The sequence below is a fragment of the Schistocerca gregaria genome, chromosome X (genome assembly GCF_023897955.1).
Source record: "Schistocerca gregaria isolate iqSchGreg1 chromosome X, iqSchGreg1.2, whole genome shotgun sequence".
Lineage (NCBI taxonomy): Eukaryota > Metazoa > Arthropoda > Insecta > Orthoptera > Acrididae > Schistocerca > Schistocerca gregaria.
In genome coordinates this window covers 207,394,044-207,413,645 of record NC_064931.1, presented here as the reverse complement: position 1 = coordinate 207,413,645, position 19,602 = coordinate 207,394,044, and the positions used below count along the sequence as shown (strand labels likewise).

At 39.2% G+C, this 19,602-nt stretch overlaps 1 protein-coding gene across 1 annotated transcript in view; it reads left to right on the top strand.

Moving 5' to 3' along the window:
* Positions 1-19,602, top strand: part of LOC126297969 (histone-lysine N-methyltransferase trithorax-like) — a 118,992-nt gene that overhangs the window by 57,896 nt on the left and 41,494 nt on the right. Inside the window, exon 5 of the mRNA XM_049989285.1 lies at positions 12,252-12,364. Coding sequence (XP_049845242.1) covers positions 12,252-12,364 — 113 coding nt within the window. The remainder of the gene's footprint in view (positions 1-12,251; positions 12,365-19,602) is intronic.

Genomic DNA, 19,602 nt, shown 5'->3' with positions numbered 1-19,602 from the left:
TTATATGCACAGTCACAAAATATGTGTGCATTCTTCCACTGTCAGACAACAATACATGCATGATCAAGTGAAAAATACATTATAAGAGGCACTATCATTTTTGTTCTCAATTTGTTAATTCACTTCCCTTTTTGCATAGCTAACAGCTAACATTATTTTTAAATTTGTCCTGTGGGGTTCCTGCATGTATCAGTCAAAATATTTTTGTAGCAAAAAATGACCCCTCTACATCACAAGAGCTATAGGTACAAATTTGAACAAACATACTTGTGAGTGCCAGATGAAGTTCTTCATTCATACTTCATCCACAAAACACTTCCATCACTAAACAAAAGAATCTGTAGTCTAGGTTCCTGCTTATAACACTGTTCGGTTTGTTCTTTGCCTCACCTAATCCATGTAAAAAATATTTTATGGTGCCTTTTTGTAATCCAAAAAACTGCCTGCAGCTTAGAATCGAGTGCAAAGTAAGTGGAAGTTCTGAAAAATGTTGGTAGGTGCTGCCACAACTAACTTCTGCCATTGAAGATACATAGCGCTCCACAGGCATGCTTAGCAGGCACAAAGATAAATACTGGCGCCAAAACCTCTGCGTCAGTAAATAAATTAAAAGAAAAGGTAGAAGAATGTAAACATTATGCCATGTATTCTTTCGTGTTTGCTGCCTAATGAACTATGAAACTGGAGTGAGACAAGAGCAAATGCGGAAGAATATACATATTATGTCATGTTTATATTCATATTATTCTTATGCTGAATAGTGATACAGTCAGAAACGAAGCACAGCAACTGACTAGATTTTTAAATCTAAGATGAATCCAATTTTTGTGCAGAATGTAATGTACTAAAGAGGCTTCTGCAAAGATTTTCAAACAGAGAAATTTTTTCACTAAACTCTCATTCAGAACATCTATCATACGCAGTCTATTATTTGGTTCCTTGTTATCAAATAAAGCTGCAGTCTCTTGCATATACACTCCTGGAAATTGAAATAAGAACACCGTGAATTCATTGTCCCAGGAAGGGGAAACTTTATTGACACATTCCTGGGGTCAGATACATCACATGATCACACTGACAGAACCACAGGCACATAGACACAGGCAACAGAGCATGCACAATGTCGGCGATAGTACAGTGTATATCCACCTTTTGCAGCAATGCAGGCTGCTATTCTCCCATGGAGACGATCATAGAGATGCTGGATGTAGTCCTGTGGAATGGCTTGCCATGCCATTTCCACCTGGGGCCTCAGTTGGACCAGCGTTCGTGCTGGACGTGTAGACCGCGTGTGACGACGCTTCATCCAGTCCCAAACATGCTCAATGGGGGACAGATCCGGAGATCTTGCTGGCCAGGGTAGTTGACTTAAACCTTCTAGAGCACATCGGGTGGCACGGGATACATGCGGACGTGCATTGTCCTGTTGGAACAGCAAGTTCCCTTGCCGGTGTAGGAATGGTAGAACGATGGGTTCGATGACGGTTTGGATGTACCGTGCACTATTCAGTGTCCCCTCGACGATCACCAGAGGTGTACGGCCAGTGTAGGAGATCGCTCCCCACACCATGATGCCGGGTGTTGGCCCTGTGTACCTCGGTCGTATGCAGTCCTGATTGTGGTGCTCACCTGCACGGTGCCAAACACGCTTACGACCATCATTGTTACCAAGGCAGAAGCAACTCTCATCGCTGAAGACGACACGTCTCCATTCGTCCCTCCATTCACGCCTGTCGCGACACCACTGGAGGCGGTCTGCACGATGTTGGGGCGTGAGCGGAAGACGGCCTAACGGTGTGCGGGACCGTAGCCCAGCTTCATGCAAACGGTTGCGAATGGTCCTTGCCGATACCCGAGGAGCAACAGTGTCCCTAATTTGCTGGGAAGTGGCGGTGCGGTCCCCTACGGCACTGCAAAGGATCCTATGGTCTTGGCGTGCATCCGTGCGTCGCTGCGGTCCGGTCCCAGGTCGACGGGCACATGCACCTTCCGCCGACCACTGGCGACAACATCGATGTACTGTGGAGACCTCACGCCCCACGTGTTGAGCAATTCGGCGGTACGTCCACCCGGCCTCCCGCATGCCCACTATACACCCTCGCTCAAAGTCCGTCAACTCCACATACGGTTCACGTCCACACTGTCGCGGCATGCTACCAGTGTTAAAGACTGCGATGGAGCTCCGTATGCCATGGCAAACTGGCTGACACTGACGGCGGCAGTGCACAAATGCTGCGCAGCTAGCGCCATTCGACGGCCAACACCGCGCTTCCTGGTGTGTCCGCTGTGCAGTGCGTGTGATCATTGCTTGTACAGCCCTCTCGCAGTGTCCGGAGCAAGTATGGTGGGTCTGACACACCGGTGTCAATGTGTTCTTTTTTTCATTTCCAGGAGTGTGTGTCTATATATATATATATATATATATATATATATATATATATATATATATATATATATATATATATATATATATATATTTTGTAAGTGGTGGTAGCACGCACAGAAGCAAGCCATGCTGCAAGCAGCAACAAGTTGTGAACAATCATTATCACAATGTGACATTTATGACACAGTACAATAATGCATTTTCAGCTTAGAGTGACGTAAACACATATAAGAAAGAGAACGGCACTTATCAGATCATAGCAAAATAAGCAATTGATTCAAACCAGATGAAGCATGTGAAAAAGGAAGGGTACGGACGGAGCCCCTGGCACATAGCAATGGCTACTTCGCAAAGCTTAAGAGTTAAGCTTACGATTCAAACCAAACTATTGTAGCTATATCTTCATCCATTCGACCTCAATTGTGTCCCATGTTACAATGGACCAACTTTGTTTCGATTTGGAAGTGCGATCTAAAACTTTTCTCCCCCCTTGAATTTTGAGTCTCAAATTTCAGGTGCGGCTGAAATTTTTTTCCTTAATTTCGAGTCTCATTTCTCAGGTGTGGCTTAGATTCGAGTAAGTGTATGTCACTAATAGTGAAAGGTGGACAGTGAATTTCTAAAAAGGAAACCAAATGTGAAAAGTCAAATCATTTGATTACAACTGATAGAGTAAATGTAAGTAAAATGCAATATGGAGGAAAAAAAATAATAATTATGTTGTAGGTGTGTGTGTGTTGGGCGGGGGGGAGGGGGGGGGGGTTACATCAGAACTAAGATAAAGTTTTCATTTAGTAGCAATCAATCATATCTCAATTGAGTGCTTGCTCTCAATCTTTGACTGTTACGGGGTGTTGAACTGACCAAAATTACACACTTTTAGGACCAAAAAATACACACACCATGGAGAAATTATCCAAATGGGACAGAAATTGTTAGATATTGTGTACATGTATGGACAAAGAAATGATAGCAATTTCAAAAAAATTTGAAGGAATTTTGATGATTGAGGAAGTCGGTAATGTGTTGGTCCACCTCTGGCCCTTATGCAAGCAATTATTCACCTTGTCGTTGTTGGCTGTCCTACTGAGAGATGTGGTACTAAATTCTGTCCAGTTGGCACATTAGATTGTCAAACTCTTGAGATTGTTGGAGGGCTCTGCCTGTAATGCTCCAAGTGTTCTTAGTTGGGGAGAGATCCAGCGACCTTGCTGGCCGAGCTAGGGTTTGGCAACCAGAAGACAAGCAGTAGAAACTCTTGCAGTGTACAGGAGGGCATTATCTTGCTGAAATACAAGCCCAGGATGACTTGCCATGAAGGGTAGCAAAACAGGGGGTAGAATGTAGTCAACGTATCATGCTGTAGGGGCGCTGTGGATAACAACCAAACAAAATGAAAAGAAATGTCCCCCTAAACCATCACTCCTGGCTGTTCTGCGTATGGTGGTTACAGTCGGGTTGGTATCCCACTGTTGTCCAGGGCATCTTAAGACACGTATTTGCTTGTCATTGTACTAAATGCGAAGCAGGACTCATCACTGAAGACAACTCTACTCCAGTGAATGAGATTCCAGGTCAAATACGTGTCTGGAGACACCACAGACAGTGGTGGGATACCAACCTGATCATAGTATGAAGGCTTTCATGACCAGATGACATGTCTTCTGGTAAACCTTCCGGGATATACCAACCTGAACCATATGGCCTGACAGCCATGAGTAACAGTCTGGGGGTGCCATTTCTGCTCACAGCAGGACCCATTTGACTGCCATCTGCAGCACTCTTACAGCACAGCAATACATTGAAGATGTTGTGCGCCATGTTCTGTTGCCATTTGTGACAAGCCATCCTGGGTGTACATTTTAGCAAGATAATGCCCACCCATAAAGGGCAAGAGTTGCTGCTGCTTGTCTACGTGCGTTTCAAACCCAACCTTGGACAGCAAGGTCACCAGATATCACCCCAACTGAAAACATTTGAAGCACTATGGGTGGAGCCCTCCAATCAGCTCGGGATTTTGATGATATTAACATACCAGTTGGACAGAATTTGGCACAGTATCCCTCAGGAGGACAGCCAACAACTGTATCAGTCAGTGCTTGCACAAGAGCCAGAGGGAGGCCAATATGTTGTTGACTTACTCAATTTGTGAAGCTCCTTTCCTTGAATAAATGATCCAATTTTTGTGAAACTGAAATCATTTGTTTGTCTGTACATGTACATCACATCTACAGATTTGTGTCTCATTCAGGTAATTCCTTTGTAGTGCGCCCTTTTTATTTATTTTTTAAAAAGTATGCATAATTGACATATCTTGCCTTGTAACATTGGCCAACACGTCCTTAATATATTTTTATTTTGGACATCAGCAACTGATGGTAAACTGCAGCTGTTACCTTTTCTGGGGACATGCAGCTGTATTGCATAGTTAAATGATGATGGTATCCATTCTGGAGGTAAAATAATCCACCATTTGGATCTCTGGGAAGTACTGATCAGAAGGGTGATGTGAAAAGAAATGACCTCTGTGGGTAAGAGTATGTTATATTAAATCATTTAATCAAATAGACATGTTAGAGACACGGATAGTTTGAAGTTAGATATAATGAAACCAGTAAATGCTGTTGCAGGAAGACCATGATTATTGGTCACATGGCTACAGGTTTATGAACACAAGATCATATAGGGGTAATGCAGGAGTAAGGACAGTGAATGTGAGTACACTATCACAAACAGTGAAGTCAACAAATCATCATAGATGAGATACACACAAAGCCGCAACCCACCACAGTATTGCATGCATACCAGCTCTGCAGATGATGAAGTGATTGAAAGAATGTATGACGAGATTAAATGAACTATACAGTATATTAAGCGAGGCGTAACTTTGTTATGAGGAACTAGAATTAAATAGTAAGAAAAGATGAAAAGGAAAAAAAATAGCTGGAGAATGTGGACTGGAGGAATGGAATGAAATTGGAAACTGCCCAGTAGAATTTTGCACAGAGCACAATTGCATCTATGCAAATACTTGGTGTAAGACTCATAAAAAGTCAGTGCAGATGAGTATGAAGAACAGGCCTGTAATGTTCACATACAGCATTAATAGTGTCCTGCTTGACACAGTGAAGTCATTCAGATATCTGGCCGTAACGTGGAAAAGCGATATGAAATGAAACAAACATGAGAACTGTGGTAGGGAAGGCAAATGATCGACTTCAGTTCATTGGGAGAATTTTAGGAAAGTGTGGTTCAACTGGAAAGGAGACCACATATGGGACGACGGTGCGACCTATTCTTGAGTACTGCTAAAGTGTTTGGGATCCATGCGGATCAGACTGAAGGAAGACATGAAGCAATGCAGAGCTGCTAGATTTGTTACCGGTAGGTTCGAGCAACATGTAAGTGTTACAGAGGTGCTTTGGGAACTCAAATGAGAATCCCTGGAGGGCAAGTGACATGATTTTCGAGAAATGTTATTGATAAAATTTAGAGAACAGACAATTGAAGATGACTGCAGAGAAGTTCTACTGCTGCCAACATATATTGCGCATAAAGGCCTCAGAGATAAAATTCGAGAAATTATGGGTCATATGGTGGCATATAGGCAGTCATTTTTCCCTCACTCTATTTGCAAATGGATCAGGAAACGAAATGACTAGTAGTGGTACAGTGTACTCTCCACCATGCACTGTATTGTGGATTGCAGAGTATCTTTGTAGATGTAGATACAGAAGATTGTGTATGTAAAAGGCATCTGGAGACAACAGAAAACGCAGTTTGCATTATTAAATGATATTGTCAGCAAACATAGTTAAATAAAACATGCAATCATGACTATTATTTGTTGGCAAAAGTGTGAACAGCAACCATAACAACATGAAGGTTTTTGGAACTGAAGAACTGTCTTTTACAAGGGAACTATGTTATAGTAAGGACAGTGTAAGTAAAAGATGGATACATATGACTGATTCTGTGTTCATTTCATATGGCACCAAACAAACATTTTTTGAATGTGTTTATACAGGGTCTCTCTCCCAAGAGTCTTAGACTTATTTTCTGTGATATATCTGCAGATATTTGCAATTTTGTTTGTGTGTAGCTGGAGTCAGCGCTAATAAATACAGCTCATCACATCTATTATACAACACCCAGTGTCAACGGAAAGTGTCAGTTTCTTTCCTGTTACAAACAAAATTATTTTTAAAGCTGAATTTTACGTGCTCATTTGATACAGTGGTCCCAAATTAGTCAAGAGTGACATTTTTTCATCAATATCAATTAATAGGGACAGTAAAACACAAAGAATAGCCAGTACTCGAGGAGTGACTGAGCAGCAGCACTGCTGCATGGCGGTAGCAGTTGGCACTGGCCAGGGAGTTATGGTCACTACTGAAGTACTGATTATTCTTCGTGTTTTACTGACACTGTTAATACATACTGACAAGACAAATATTGTGTTTGACTAATTTGGGACCACTCTACTGAATGAGCACATAAAATTACACTTTAATAATAATTTTTTTTTGTAAAGGGAAACAAACTGACACTTTCATCTCTCTCTGGGCATTGCATGAAAGGCATGGTAAGAAGTATTTGTTTGGGCTGACTCCAGCAGCAGCCGTCTCTTTCTGGGATGTCCCTTCCATTGTCTGCCCCAAGCCTAGCCATCAAAAATCTTCTTACATATTCTATTTTCTTCCATTCTGACCATGGGTTCTGCCCATAGCAGTCTTCTTACTTTAATGGCAGTGACAATGTCAGGTTTTTCAAAAAGTTGTTCTAATTCTGCATCCGTACGGATGTGCCAACCTTCTTGATCATATATTGAGCTGTATATTTTAAGCAGAACTTTTCTCTCCCAAATGCTAAGGATCCTTTACTCATTTTCAGTCATGGTCCATGTCTCGGCACCATACATAACAACTGGTCTTATAATTGTTTTGTAAATGAGGATTTTATATTTCTGTGGTAGAAGTGAGCTGCTAAGCATGGGTAGTGTGGCAAAGTAGCATCTGTTGCCTGCTGCTGTTCTAGCTTTCACCTCGCTGCTGATGTCATTTGTCTCTGTGATAGTTGATCCGAGTTACTTGAAGTCTCTAACCCTTTCAGGGTTGTCCACAGAATAAGTTCCATTTGTATTTCTATCCACGGTAGCACTACGATTGCATTTCCGAGCATGCACTGCGGTTAATCTGACTCGAGGAGAAGACATGTATGCCATTTTCAGATCGCTGCTGCCGATGTGTGCTTTGTAGTGCTTCTTTATAATGTGAGCCACCACGTGTGAAATCAGATCTGTGATTCATTTTCTAAATGCAAAGAAAGTTAAACCCAAAGAAATTCATTGGCAAATCTGCGAGGTTTACGGACAAAATGCTACGAGTTCAAATGGTTAAAGTGGCTCTGAGCACTATGGGACTTAACATCTGAGATCATCAGTTCCCTAGAACTTATAACTACTTAAACCTAACTAACCTAAGGACATCACATACATCCATGCCCTAGGCAGGATTCGAACCTGCAACCGTAGCGGTCACGCGGCTCCAGACTGAAGCGCCTAGAACCGCTCGGCCACACCAGCCGGCCTGCTGTAAGTGATTCAATGGTTAGAAGATGGGTCAGGCTGTTCAATGAAGGTCATGATCAAGTGCACGATGAAGAACGATGATGGTAATGATGATGATGAGTGGCTTGTGGGGCTCTCAACAGCGCGGTTATCAATGCCCATACTATGAAGAACAAAGTGGACGCCCGTATGAGGTTGCTGATGAACTGGTTCACACAATTGAAGAGGAGATTAAGCATAACCATAAGTTTATGCATAGTGCCCTTGCTACGGAAGTCCCACAAATGTCACGATCACTAATTCATGAAATTGTTACTGAAAAACTGAAATTTTGAAAACTTTGCTCGTGTTGGGTACCCAAAATTCTCACTGAACAACAAAAAAAAAACAACGGAGGGGAAGTGCACTTTAGTTTTTGACACACTACAATGAAGAAGGCAATGGTTTTCTTTCTCGGATAGTCACAGGGGAAGAAACTTGGGTATTGTACGACACCCCTGAAACAAAACGGTAGTCAGTAGAATGGAGGCACACTTCATCCCCAACTATGGTTAAGCCCAAGCAAATCTTGACACTACGAAAAGTCATGTGCACCGTTTTTTGGGATAGAAAAGGCATTTTGCTGATTGATTTCTTACCACGAAGCTAAACAATCAATGCACATTGTTACTGCGAGACCATTAAGAAATTGTGCTGCGCAATACAGAACACGCGCTGAGGATTACTGTCAAAAGGTGTTGTTTTTTTCCACGATAATGCCCGACCTCACACAGCGAATTTGACCAAACAGTTCTTACAGGAATTTCAATGGAATGCATTTGATCATCCTCCATACAGCCCGTACCTCACTCCTGCACTCCTGTCGACTTTCATCTCTTATTACACCTCAAATCTGTCCTTGGTTTTCAGCACTTCAGCAGTGATTACAAGCTGAAAGAACACGTTACCACATGGCTGAATACATAGGCGGCAACCTTCTACGAAGAGGGAATACAAAAACATGCGCCATGCTATGTCAAGTGCCTACAAAATTTTGGAAGCTATGTAGAAAATTAGTTTAACAGTTGTAGATTTTTGTACAATAAATATTTTTTCTGTATATGTACACATTTGTTTTATATAACCAAACGGAACTTTGTGGGCATACCTCATATTTGGTCTTTCCCTTGCACCTCTCTCCATTTGTTGATAGGCATCAGCCAGCACAGCAGTGTTTCGTGCAAGTAATGCCACATCATCTGTGTAGGCTAGGTACTGCAGTGAACGATTAAAAATGGTTCCTACTCTATTTATCTCTATCTGACTTAGCCTTTTTATAGGCAGAGGTTGAGTAGCAGTGAGGAGATATTGTCACCGTGTGTCAGTCCCTTTTTCGCTTCCACTTCTCTGGAGATTCAGCCCTGTATTTTTACTTTACAGTTGGTTTCACTGAGGGTCATCATAGTAAGTTTAATGAGCTTCTTAGATATTCCAGCTTCTTCCATCACATTCAGCAATGTCATTCTTGAGATGCTATCATAGGCTTATGTAAAATCAATATAATGCTGATGTATGTTTACTTGATGTTCACAACATGTTTCAAGTAGTATGTGTAATGTGAATATTTGGTCAGTTGTTGACCTATTTCTTCTAAAGCCACTCTGATAGTGTCAAATTCTGTCTTCCAGATAGGGAGTAAGCCTCCTAGTTAGGATCGTGGAGAACAATTTATAGTTAGTATGTAGTAAGGATATTCCTCGGTAATTCTGGCAGTTTAATTCATCTCTTTTTTTATGTATGGGACACACAGTAGCTGTTTTCTACTCCATTTGCATGCTCTCCTCCTGCCAGATGTTCAGTATTATTTTATGTATTGCTTTCCACAATGCTTCCTCACCATATTTGAGAAATTCCACCTGAATCTGATCTCCTGGTGCCCTATTATTTTTTAATGTCTTAATGGCTTGTATCACTTTCTCCATTGCAGGTTCTTGTGTTACGACCTCTGGTCCCTAATAAGTTATTTCCTCCAGTTCTCTTATTCTTATCCTATTTCCGGGTTCAGTAGTTTTTGGAAGTATTCTGCCCATCTGTCAAGTGTTTTATTACTCTCCCCTATCAAATTCCCATCTTTATTTCTGCATATATCTGTTCTGGCTTGAAACCCAGCCTTTCCTTCTTTAATCTTTTGGTACATTTCACATACTTGCTTCTCTTCTCCTAGCTGTTCAGTTTCTTCCATTTTTTTCTTTTCTAGTGTTCTTTTCTTCTTTCTGCAAACCCTTTTAGCTCCATGGCACTTCTCATTATATTCATTCAGATTTGCTCTAGTCCTTCCCTGAAATAATTTTGTTCATGCTACGTTGCACTCCTCAATTCTTCTCATACATTCTTCATTCAACCAATCAGCCTTCCTTTGAGCTCGTACATGTCCCAGAACCTCCCCAGCTGCCTTGAAGATTGCAGTCTTACATTGTTTCCACATTATTTCTATATGTTGATTTAATGTGTCAGTATCGTTCTAAAGCCCCTCTTCTATTTTCATCTGATATACTCAACGTATTTCTTATGACTTTAGTTTCTCAACGTCAAAACTTTTCTTTTTGTGGCCTTTTAGTTTACTCAGTAGCCAAATCCTTTGCCTGTACTTAATTCTCACTGAATTGCAGTCATATCTACGTGGGCTCCTAACATCCATGATGTCTGATGCATGCCTGTAGTCAATCAATATATGGTCTATCTCATTTCTAGTTTGTCCATCTGGTGACATGCATGTTTCTTTGTGTGTCTTTTTATATGGAAAACATGTACTGCTGACAGTCATGTTTTTACTTATAGCAAAATCCAAAACACTAATTCCATTGTCATTTGATATTTCATGGAGGCAATGTCTTCCTATAGTTGCCTCTTCTTTTCCTATTTTTGCATTCAAGTCTCCTATTAAGATCTTAATATCATGTTAAGGAGCCTGATCATTCAACTGCTCTACCTTTCTATAAAACTCATCCTTCTGTTGTTCATCTGCCTCGTCTGTGGGTGCATGTACATTTACAATTGTTATTTGAAAAATTTTCCCCTTATCTTATTATGGACATCCGTTCATTGATTGGTTTGAAGTGCATGTTTCAGTCCTTTAGCAACTACAAAACCTGTACCAAAGGTATATGTCCTCCCGCCACTATAGATGATTGTGAAATTTCGGGAGTCCATTATGTGACTTCCCTTCCACCTAATTTCCTGGAGAGACAATAGTGTTATACCGTAGTTGTTTACTTGCATTAGCAGCTGCCATAGGGCTCCAGCTTGGTACAGGTTCCACACATTCCATGTTCATATGTACGTATCTCTTATCCTTTTTTTTTTTTGTTTGATGGGGTCATCATCAAAATATCTGTCCGGCTTATTCCTTTGTTAGCATTTGCAGCAAATGATTTTTACAGGGGAAGATTGTTAACTTTCCATCCAACCATTTGAGGGGTTACTCCTTGCATCTCGGCGGGTAGCTGGTTCCATTTTCAGAGGAACATCCTTAGCCTTTGTAGATCCTTCTACTGACTGCAAGGCAGCATTTGATGGTTGGGGCTACTCTGCCTTTCATCCAAGCCATCGGCCCTCGTACCTGCTGGTTTTCGTCTGCCCTAGGTATTTTATTTCCCTGGTACCCTCCATACCTGGAGGACGTTCACCTATCCGCCACATGGGGAGGCAAGCGATGGGGACCAGCAACCCCACACGGGTGGGGTTTGTTATACAGATCTGTGTTATACAGACCATTCGTTCACATGTATCTTTTTTAGGTGTTCCAATTTTCAGAAATGTGGTTGTCTTATTTTGTGAGGCATTGAACTTGATGAGAGAAAAAAATCATTCTGAGCTTTTAGTATTCTGTTCCAGATTCCAGAAACATTCAGTGCACTTAAACAGTATATAGGTAGGACTGGGGAGATAGAGTATCAGCAGGTGTGAGTATCAGCAGGTGTTACTGCACTCTACAGATTTTATCGGTCTGCTCTGCATTCAAAAATTATATAAATTGTTATGGTGTACCAATGTAACATGATATTATGAGCACCAGTTTGAAGACAGGTAGATATTGATGATATAAGATATTTTACCAGTCCATTTCCTAATCAGTGAATTTGTCACTGCTACAAAAATCAGTATTTATTATTTGGTTTCGTTCTATAAGGGTTATGTTTGTGTAGAACCATGTGTGTTGTGCTAATGTCATCTTGTAACATAGTGTTCAGATATTTAACTTTTTGTTATGCTTTATGCTCTATTCTGTATGTAATATGTGATACTGTCTTACCCTAGATGATGGAGTGTGTGAAATGCAATTGCTGGGTCCATTCAAGATGTGAAGGACTTTCAGATGAAAAATATCATATACTCAGCTACCTTCCAGATACTGTAGAGTTTATCTGCAGGTAAGTTTGCAATTTGAAATAGTAACAGTAATTATGTGAAAATTATTTAACGAAAGGACTTGAACTGTTTTTTTTGTGTCTGTGTTTGGTATCTGAAGGAAAAGGAATGCATTTATCTGGTTAAGTTTTGGATTGAAGACAAGGAAAATTTGCTTTATCATAGCAATCACACACACACACCCACACACACACACACACACACACACACACACACACACACACACACACACACACACACACACACCTTATTTTTTCCCCCCCTACTCAATTTGTCGTTACTGATTGGTATGGTCAAGCAAATTCTCATTGTCTTCAATCCATGCACACGCGACATTTCAGTCCAGTAATGGTCTCACTTTTCATCACCATTTTCAGCAAATTTTGGATCGCACTATACAGTTTTGTGTTGGGCATTTTTCCTAGGAATTTATGGAAGGGAAGTCCATACATACTCAACTGTACCAGCTTTCTTCCTTAAAGAAGGATTCTTAGTATACAAATATATTTATCTTCTGTTAGCACTCAATGAAATTATCACAATTGGAGACTTATTCTTCATTATCAGGCAATATTGATGTCCACTGTGATTTTTAGGTCTTTTTGATCATTTTTACTTTGCATGTAGTTGTGATATTGCTACATATCATTCCCTGATGAAAATTTCTCAGTATTGTCTTTGTCTGGTTGTGTTGCTTCCAAGTGCAGAACTTTATTCTGTTTCATTCATGGATATTTTTCTGTAGGATCTCACTTTGCTGCTGGATAATGGAGTATGAAATGTGTAGTAGCTGATTCCATTCAATTTGTCACAGGGTTATTGCTTTTATGGTAATTTTTCATATATTTTGAAAATAATTAGGCCCATGGTGCTTTCTCATGTGCAGTGTTAGGTTTTAAAAACATCACTATGTACTGTTGCCACTTAATGCTTTGCGCCTAAGGAAAGTTTGTCCATGTGCTTTTACATTTTCGTGATTTTGGCTGTACAAAATACAAACAAAATTACAATGCTTTTTCAGTTTCACAAGTATACTAGAGACCAGAAAAATTATCATTTGTGATAAATGTGAATTTAGATGCAAATTTTACCTCAAAATGCGAACTTAACTAATAAATGCTATTGCACAGCAAATTGTATCTAGATGCACTATTTCATCAGAAGTAGATTGAAATAGCTTTATTTTCTGCATGTAAACAACAAAAAAAGTGACAAACATTTGGTTACTGTTATTGCACAACATACGGTGTATCTCTAGTTGAAAGGAGAATGTGCATAAAAACATATTTTCAAAATAACAAACACAGCGACATCAGTGTGCTTGCTCTCATAAATTACGCTCTGGTGCCATGTCAGCCATGAGCAGAGTGATTGAATTGTGTCTCTGTGGTACATGCCTTATTTCAAGTTGTATTTAAAAATCAAAACAGATATGGTTAATGATAGTGGCTCCACCTCTCAGGGATTTGTGAGGAGTTGTATTAATTTTAGTAATTCACGTGGAAACAACTTTAGCTTATTGGACACTTAAAATTATCGTTACATCACAAACAGAGACAGCAGTGAAGATCCGCGATATCTTTCAAAATATTCCGTGTGGAGCTATTGCAGTTGGGGCCACTAAGACTTTTGCAGACTCTACCATATCTCATGTTTGAGTCATACGTCAGTCTTTTTATTTCAAATGAATTTCATCTGAAGTATTATTTATTTCAACAAAGTATATTGTTTTCATCCAAGAAAGGTACATTTTGGCTTGACACACAGCATCACAGTTGATTTAAAGGATATAAATTTGGTGAAGAGCAATCTATGTATTAAAGACACTAATTTGTATCATCTAGTTTCGATTACTTTTTTAACATTCTAAGCAGTATATTTGTCTACACAGAATGATTTCCAGCACAAGTGATCCATACAAAGTGTGAACTGTAAGTATTGTCATCATTACAGAAAATGTTTCTTCTACAGTATCTCCTACATCAGTCAGCGTTGCTCGACAAACAAATTATGGCAGCTGTAATAGGTACCACACGCAAGGAGCTGTGAGCGGTGATATCACAGGAAAGTCGTGCTACAGAGAAGCCCCAAAAAATGTGGCATGCATGAATACAAATTTACAACTCATAGTAGAACACACACACACACACACACACACACACACACACACACACACACACACACACACACACACTGTCTTCCTCATTTGTAGTAGCATAGGCTCACAGACTGAGTGGATACTGTCGCCTGTCTACCAAGAAAATTGATTTACGATGAAATGTGAAAGTTAGAAATATATCATTTTTTAAATGCGTGATAGATAATTTTATTCAGTACACATTTCAAAGATTGGTCAATCCACTCACACACTTAGACAAACTGGCACGCTTAACACTTTGTGTAGGTGTTAAATGCTTAGCTTCTTTTGTTAGCCATTGTGTGTACATATTTTTAAGTATGTCCTTAAATGGTTTTTTTGAAACAGACATCTAATGGCTGTTAAATTGACGTAATCCCTCCTGGAATTACAGCTAAATCTGTTCTACTCTCTACTGATTTCCTCTTTACAGCTGGGTAGTATGACTAGCATATGAAACTGGTACCAGCATGTTTGGCAAACCTAGCTAGGCATCAGTACGATGTTGTTATACAAGTTTAATCCACTCTAAACCAAGTCCTCTGTGAACCAGCCATTCATTAGCATGTACAATAACACATTCTGGAAATACCTCAGACTTAGGTAACTTCTTGCATTTAAAAACATTGAATTGTGGTAGTTTGTGGTCATTGGCTGTGCAGGCAAGCATGACAGACGTACACTGCATTTCACCAATTACAGAAATTATCTTCACATCTTTGTTCTCCAGTTGCTCCTAGGATGTAATTTCTTGGCATATCGAAATATACCAGAGTTTGATCCACATTACCTATCTGACCAAAAAGATAATGGAAGCTCCATATAGGAATACCAACAATGTAGGAACAGATAGATTGCTGTGTACAGTCAACAAAACAGAAACACACACAGTTCATACACACAAGAAAGCTCACCTCACACACACGACTGCCATCTGAGGCAGCTTGGCCCAGAATGCCATTAGACTTTGCCTCGAGTCTAAGTCACAGCTACATTTTTGGACACCAAAAATTAGAAATAAGGTCGGCTTGCATTTGGGAAAATACAGTATATAAAAAATGACAACAGATGAGGTATTATCTTTAAGATACAAACCACTGCACTTCTGGAGTTGGTGGTCACGTGTGTGTGAGGTTTGCTTTCTTGTGTTTATGAACAGTGTGTTTTTCTCCTTTGCTGATGAAGGCTGTGGCCAAAAGCTTTGTGTAAGTGTCTTATATTTGTGCCTGTCTGCAACTTAACATGTCTTCTTCATGGAGAGTAGCAATCTGTCTCTTCCTAAATTGTTGACGAGGCAGATAATTATTTTTGGCGCACCTTCTGATTATGAAATGTTGAAATTCAACGAGTCTTTCCTCATAGTTTTCTGGCAACTTCTGTGCAGTTGAAATGTGTCTACGAAGAGAAAATCCTCAATTTTTTATGATACAGGCAACCCAATTGCGGATTCATTTGAAATTAACGATTTTCTGCTATCGAGCAACTCCGTGTACATTCACTCGGATAATTTCTGCATTCATGGGTAAGCACGTCTGTCAGTGGTACCTAACAGGATCATTCAGCACAACTTCTAATGTATAACACCAGCCATCACTTCTCTTTTCAACTTCACAGTATAGTGAACATCTTTAAACCTGGCACTTTACAAAAGTACGAAAGTAGCCTTAAGCAAGGGGTGAAATCCAAATGTATTGTCTGGAAATGTTGAGCAAGCACTGCTCTCATTCTCCTAGGGGTCAATGGAAAAAACAAAAATGGAGTTAGGGGAGAGGAGGGGGAATGATGCAGTGGGAAAGTTTCACTCATTGCATGCACTGTGTATAACATATGATTCATGTCAGTCATGTGCTATAGTAGAAGTCTCTCATGGAAGTAACAAGGTTATGTAAAAGCTTGTTTATATGGACCCTCTTGTTCAGATGTGGAAATTATTGGTACTCACGAATATGAAATTAATTTAAGGCAGTGAAACATTTATTATTGTTACATCATGAATATTACCAGCATTAAGAATTGTGAATTGTGTGAATTGTGTTTTATTCATCTCATGACGTACATTTGCAATCCATTTGGTTTGCGTACAGGAGACATGTCAAAAATTTATAAAACAATTACAATGATTTTTACATTAATTAATGATAGCACTATAATAAATAACAACACTATAAGGATATTTCTTGGAACATGTAACACATTGTACCCAGCTCAAATTTCCAGATTGTCCTGCATGAATTCATCCACTGAGTAATAACACTTCATTGTCAGTACCTCATATAGCTTTCTTTTAAGTGAACCTAAATTCATCTGCATCAACTTGTTCCCTTTTAATTTATTAAAAATTTTCATTCCCATGTATTGAGGTCCCTGGGCAAACAGTCTGAGGCGGTGGGTGGGGAGCATAAAATTTTCTTTGTTTCTGGTATCATGTGAATGGACAAAATGGTTTCCCTCAAATAAGTCGCGTCTGGAGTACAAAAATATAATAATCTCATATATGTATAAGGATGGCAGAGTTAATATTTTGAGTTTCCTAAATAATGGTCGACATGGTTCTTTGTGATTGGCAGTGCACATATTTCGTATGATTTTTTTCTGTATTTTTAGTATCCGCACTATGTTTGTCGAGTTACCCCAAAAAACAATACCATACCTAATAATGGATTCAAAGTAGCTTGTATATGCTACTTTCCGCGTGTCAATGTCCGTTGCAGTTGATAATATTTGCATTGCAAATGCAAAGCTGCTCAATTTGTTTGCAAGGTATTCAATGTGTGCCTGCCACCTCAAATTTTCATCTACTTTTAGACCTAAGAATTTGACTGAGTCAACTTCTTCTATAACTTGGTTGTTGTGTACAATCTTAATTTGCTCACATTTTGACTGTTTGGTTTTGAACTGCATCACGTGAGTCTTAGATATGTTTAGATTCAGCCCATTTAGCTGAAACCAAGTTTCTAAGGTACTGAGGGTACTGATCACAGATTTGAGAATTTTTTCTGAATCCTGATCTTCAACTAAGACAGAAGTATCATCTGCGAACAGAACTGATGGGGAGCTGATATTTAATGGTAAGTCATTAACATAAAAGAGAAATAGGACTGGGCCTAATATGGAGCCTTGTGGAACACCCTGAGTAATTTTTTTCCAGTCAGAAAAATAATATGCGCCATTTGAAGAAATGCTAACTCTTTGCTTTCTGTTGGATAAGTAGGATTTAAGCCATTGTAGGGCACTGCCGCCAATGCCATACTTTTCAAGTTTGTAAACAAGCAATGCGTGGTTTACGGAATCGAATGCCTTTGTGAGGTCGCAGAAAATTCCTGCCACCTTATTTCTCTTGTCTAATGACGTACTTATTTTCTCAATGAAACTGTTAACTGCATCTACGGTGTTTTTCCCTTGCTGAAAACCAAATTGATTGTTTAGAATAACAGAATATTTTGCAATGAAGTTTTGGATTTGAGCAACAGCAAGTTTTTCAAATATTTTAGATAGGACTGGGAGAATTGAGATAGGACGATAATTTCCCATGATCTCTCTTGATCCCTTCTTGAAGAGTGGTTTGACTTCAGCATATTTCAGTACCTCTGGGAAACAGCCCTCTTCAAAACATTGATTTATTATCTGAGCTAGTGGGTTTGCAATTCTATTGTGTACCACTTTAATAACTTTGGTGGGTATTCTATCCCAACCTGCAGATTTTTTGTTTCTTAATGTTAAAATAGCATTTTCTACATCCTCAAAAGAAACTTTTGAGAATTTTGTAAAGTTTTCAGAGTTTTTGCCTAGGCCAAAGGGATTTACTTTGTTGTGATAATCTGCTACATCTACATCAGATTTTGCTACATTTATAAAGAATTCATTAAAGTACTCTGGTATTTGAGTTGGATTTACAACAGTTTTTCCTTCAATGTCAATTTTTGGAATTTCTTGGTTACAGGCTTTAACACCTAACTCAGATTTAATGACTGACCACACAGCCTTTGTCTTATTTTTATGATTTAAAATTAACCTGTTGTTTGCCAGTTGTTTTGCTGCCTTGACAACTCTTTTAAATATGGTTTTATAGAGTCTAACATATTTAATGAAATTTATATCTTTATTATATTTTAGTTCTCTGTGCAGTTGCCTTTTTCTTACACTGGAAATTTTTATGCCCTGGGTAATCCACTTTACTGTATTTGTTATCTTATTGCTGCAGAGTCTAGGTGGAAATGTTTCATTAAAGTCTGCAAGAAAACTATTTAGGAATTTCTCAAAGTTTTTATCACTTGAGTTACCATAATCAAAAGGCCATGTTTTATCTCTTAGCTTCTCACTAAATGTTAGCAAGTTTTCTTTGCTAAAGTTCCTGCTCATATGGGTTCTTGTATGTGAAATGTTTGTGTCTGTCTGTGGCAGCTCAATAAACAATACATAATGATCTGAAATACCTAGATCTACACAAAATTTATACACATCTTCATATACATAATTAGTTAGAACATTGTCAATGCATGTTGCTGATTGCCCATTGTCCCTGGTAGATTCAAAGAAATTCAATTTGAAACCATATTTCTTAACTAAGTCAGTGAACCTTGAAGCTTGGCTACTATTACATGTGATATCAATATTAAAATCAGAAATGGCTAAATGTGCATCAGTGTGTGCCGGCAGCTTCCAAATCCTGGAGCTGTCGAAATGCAAAACTGTGCTTACCATGCTTGCCAACTTCTGCAGGTTTCTTAAAAACATGTTTTTTTTGATCGCGCATGGGGAACTTTTTAAAAATCTGCAGTGATTTTAAACTAGCCCCTTTGTTCTGTGGTAGTTATGTTTTATTGTTTCATTTTTGTCTGCAGTGATCTATCAAGATATTCTGATTTTTTATTTGTTTCGAAAATATCAGTAATTGTACACTTCAAATTTTGATGGATGGTTTTGGCTACAGAAACCTTTATTGGTTTGCTTACCTCTCAGCCTAAATTTATGTTTTCTCTATGTAAAAGTTGCTGTTAAATGTGTGTGTAACACATGCGCTTGTGTGAAGGATGTAGGTTGGACTCCCATTGGCTTTCTCCAACCATTTAGTACTTTTAGTCTCCAAGAAAGAAAGAAAGAAAG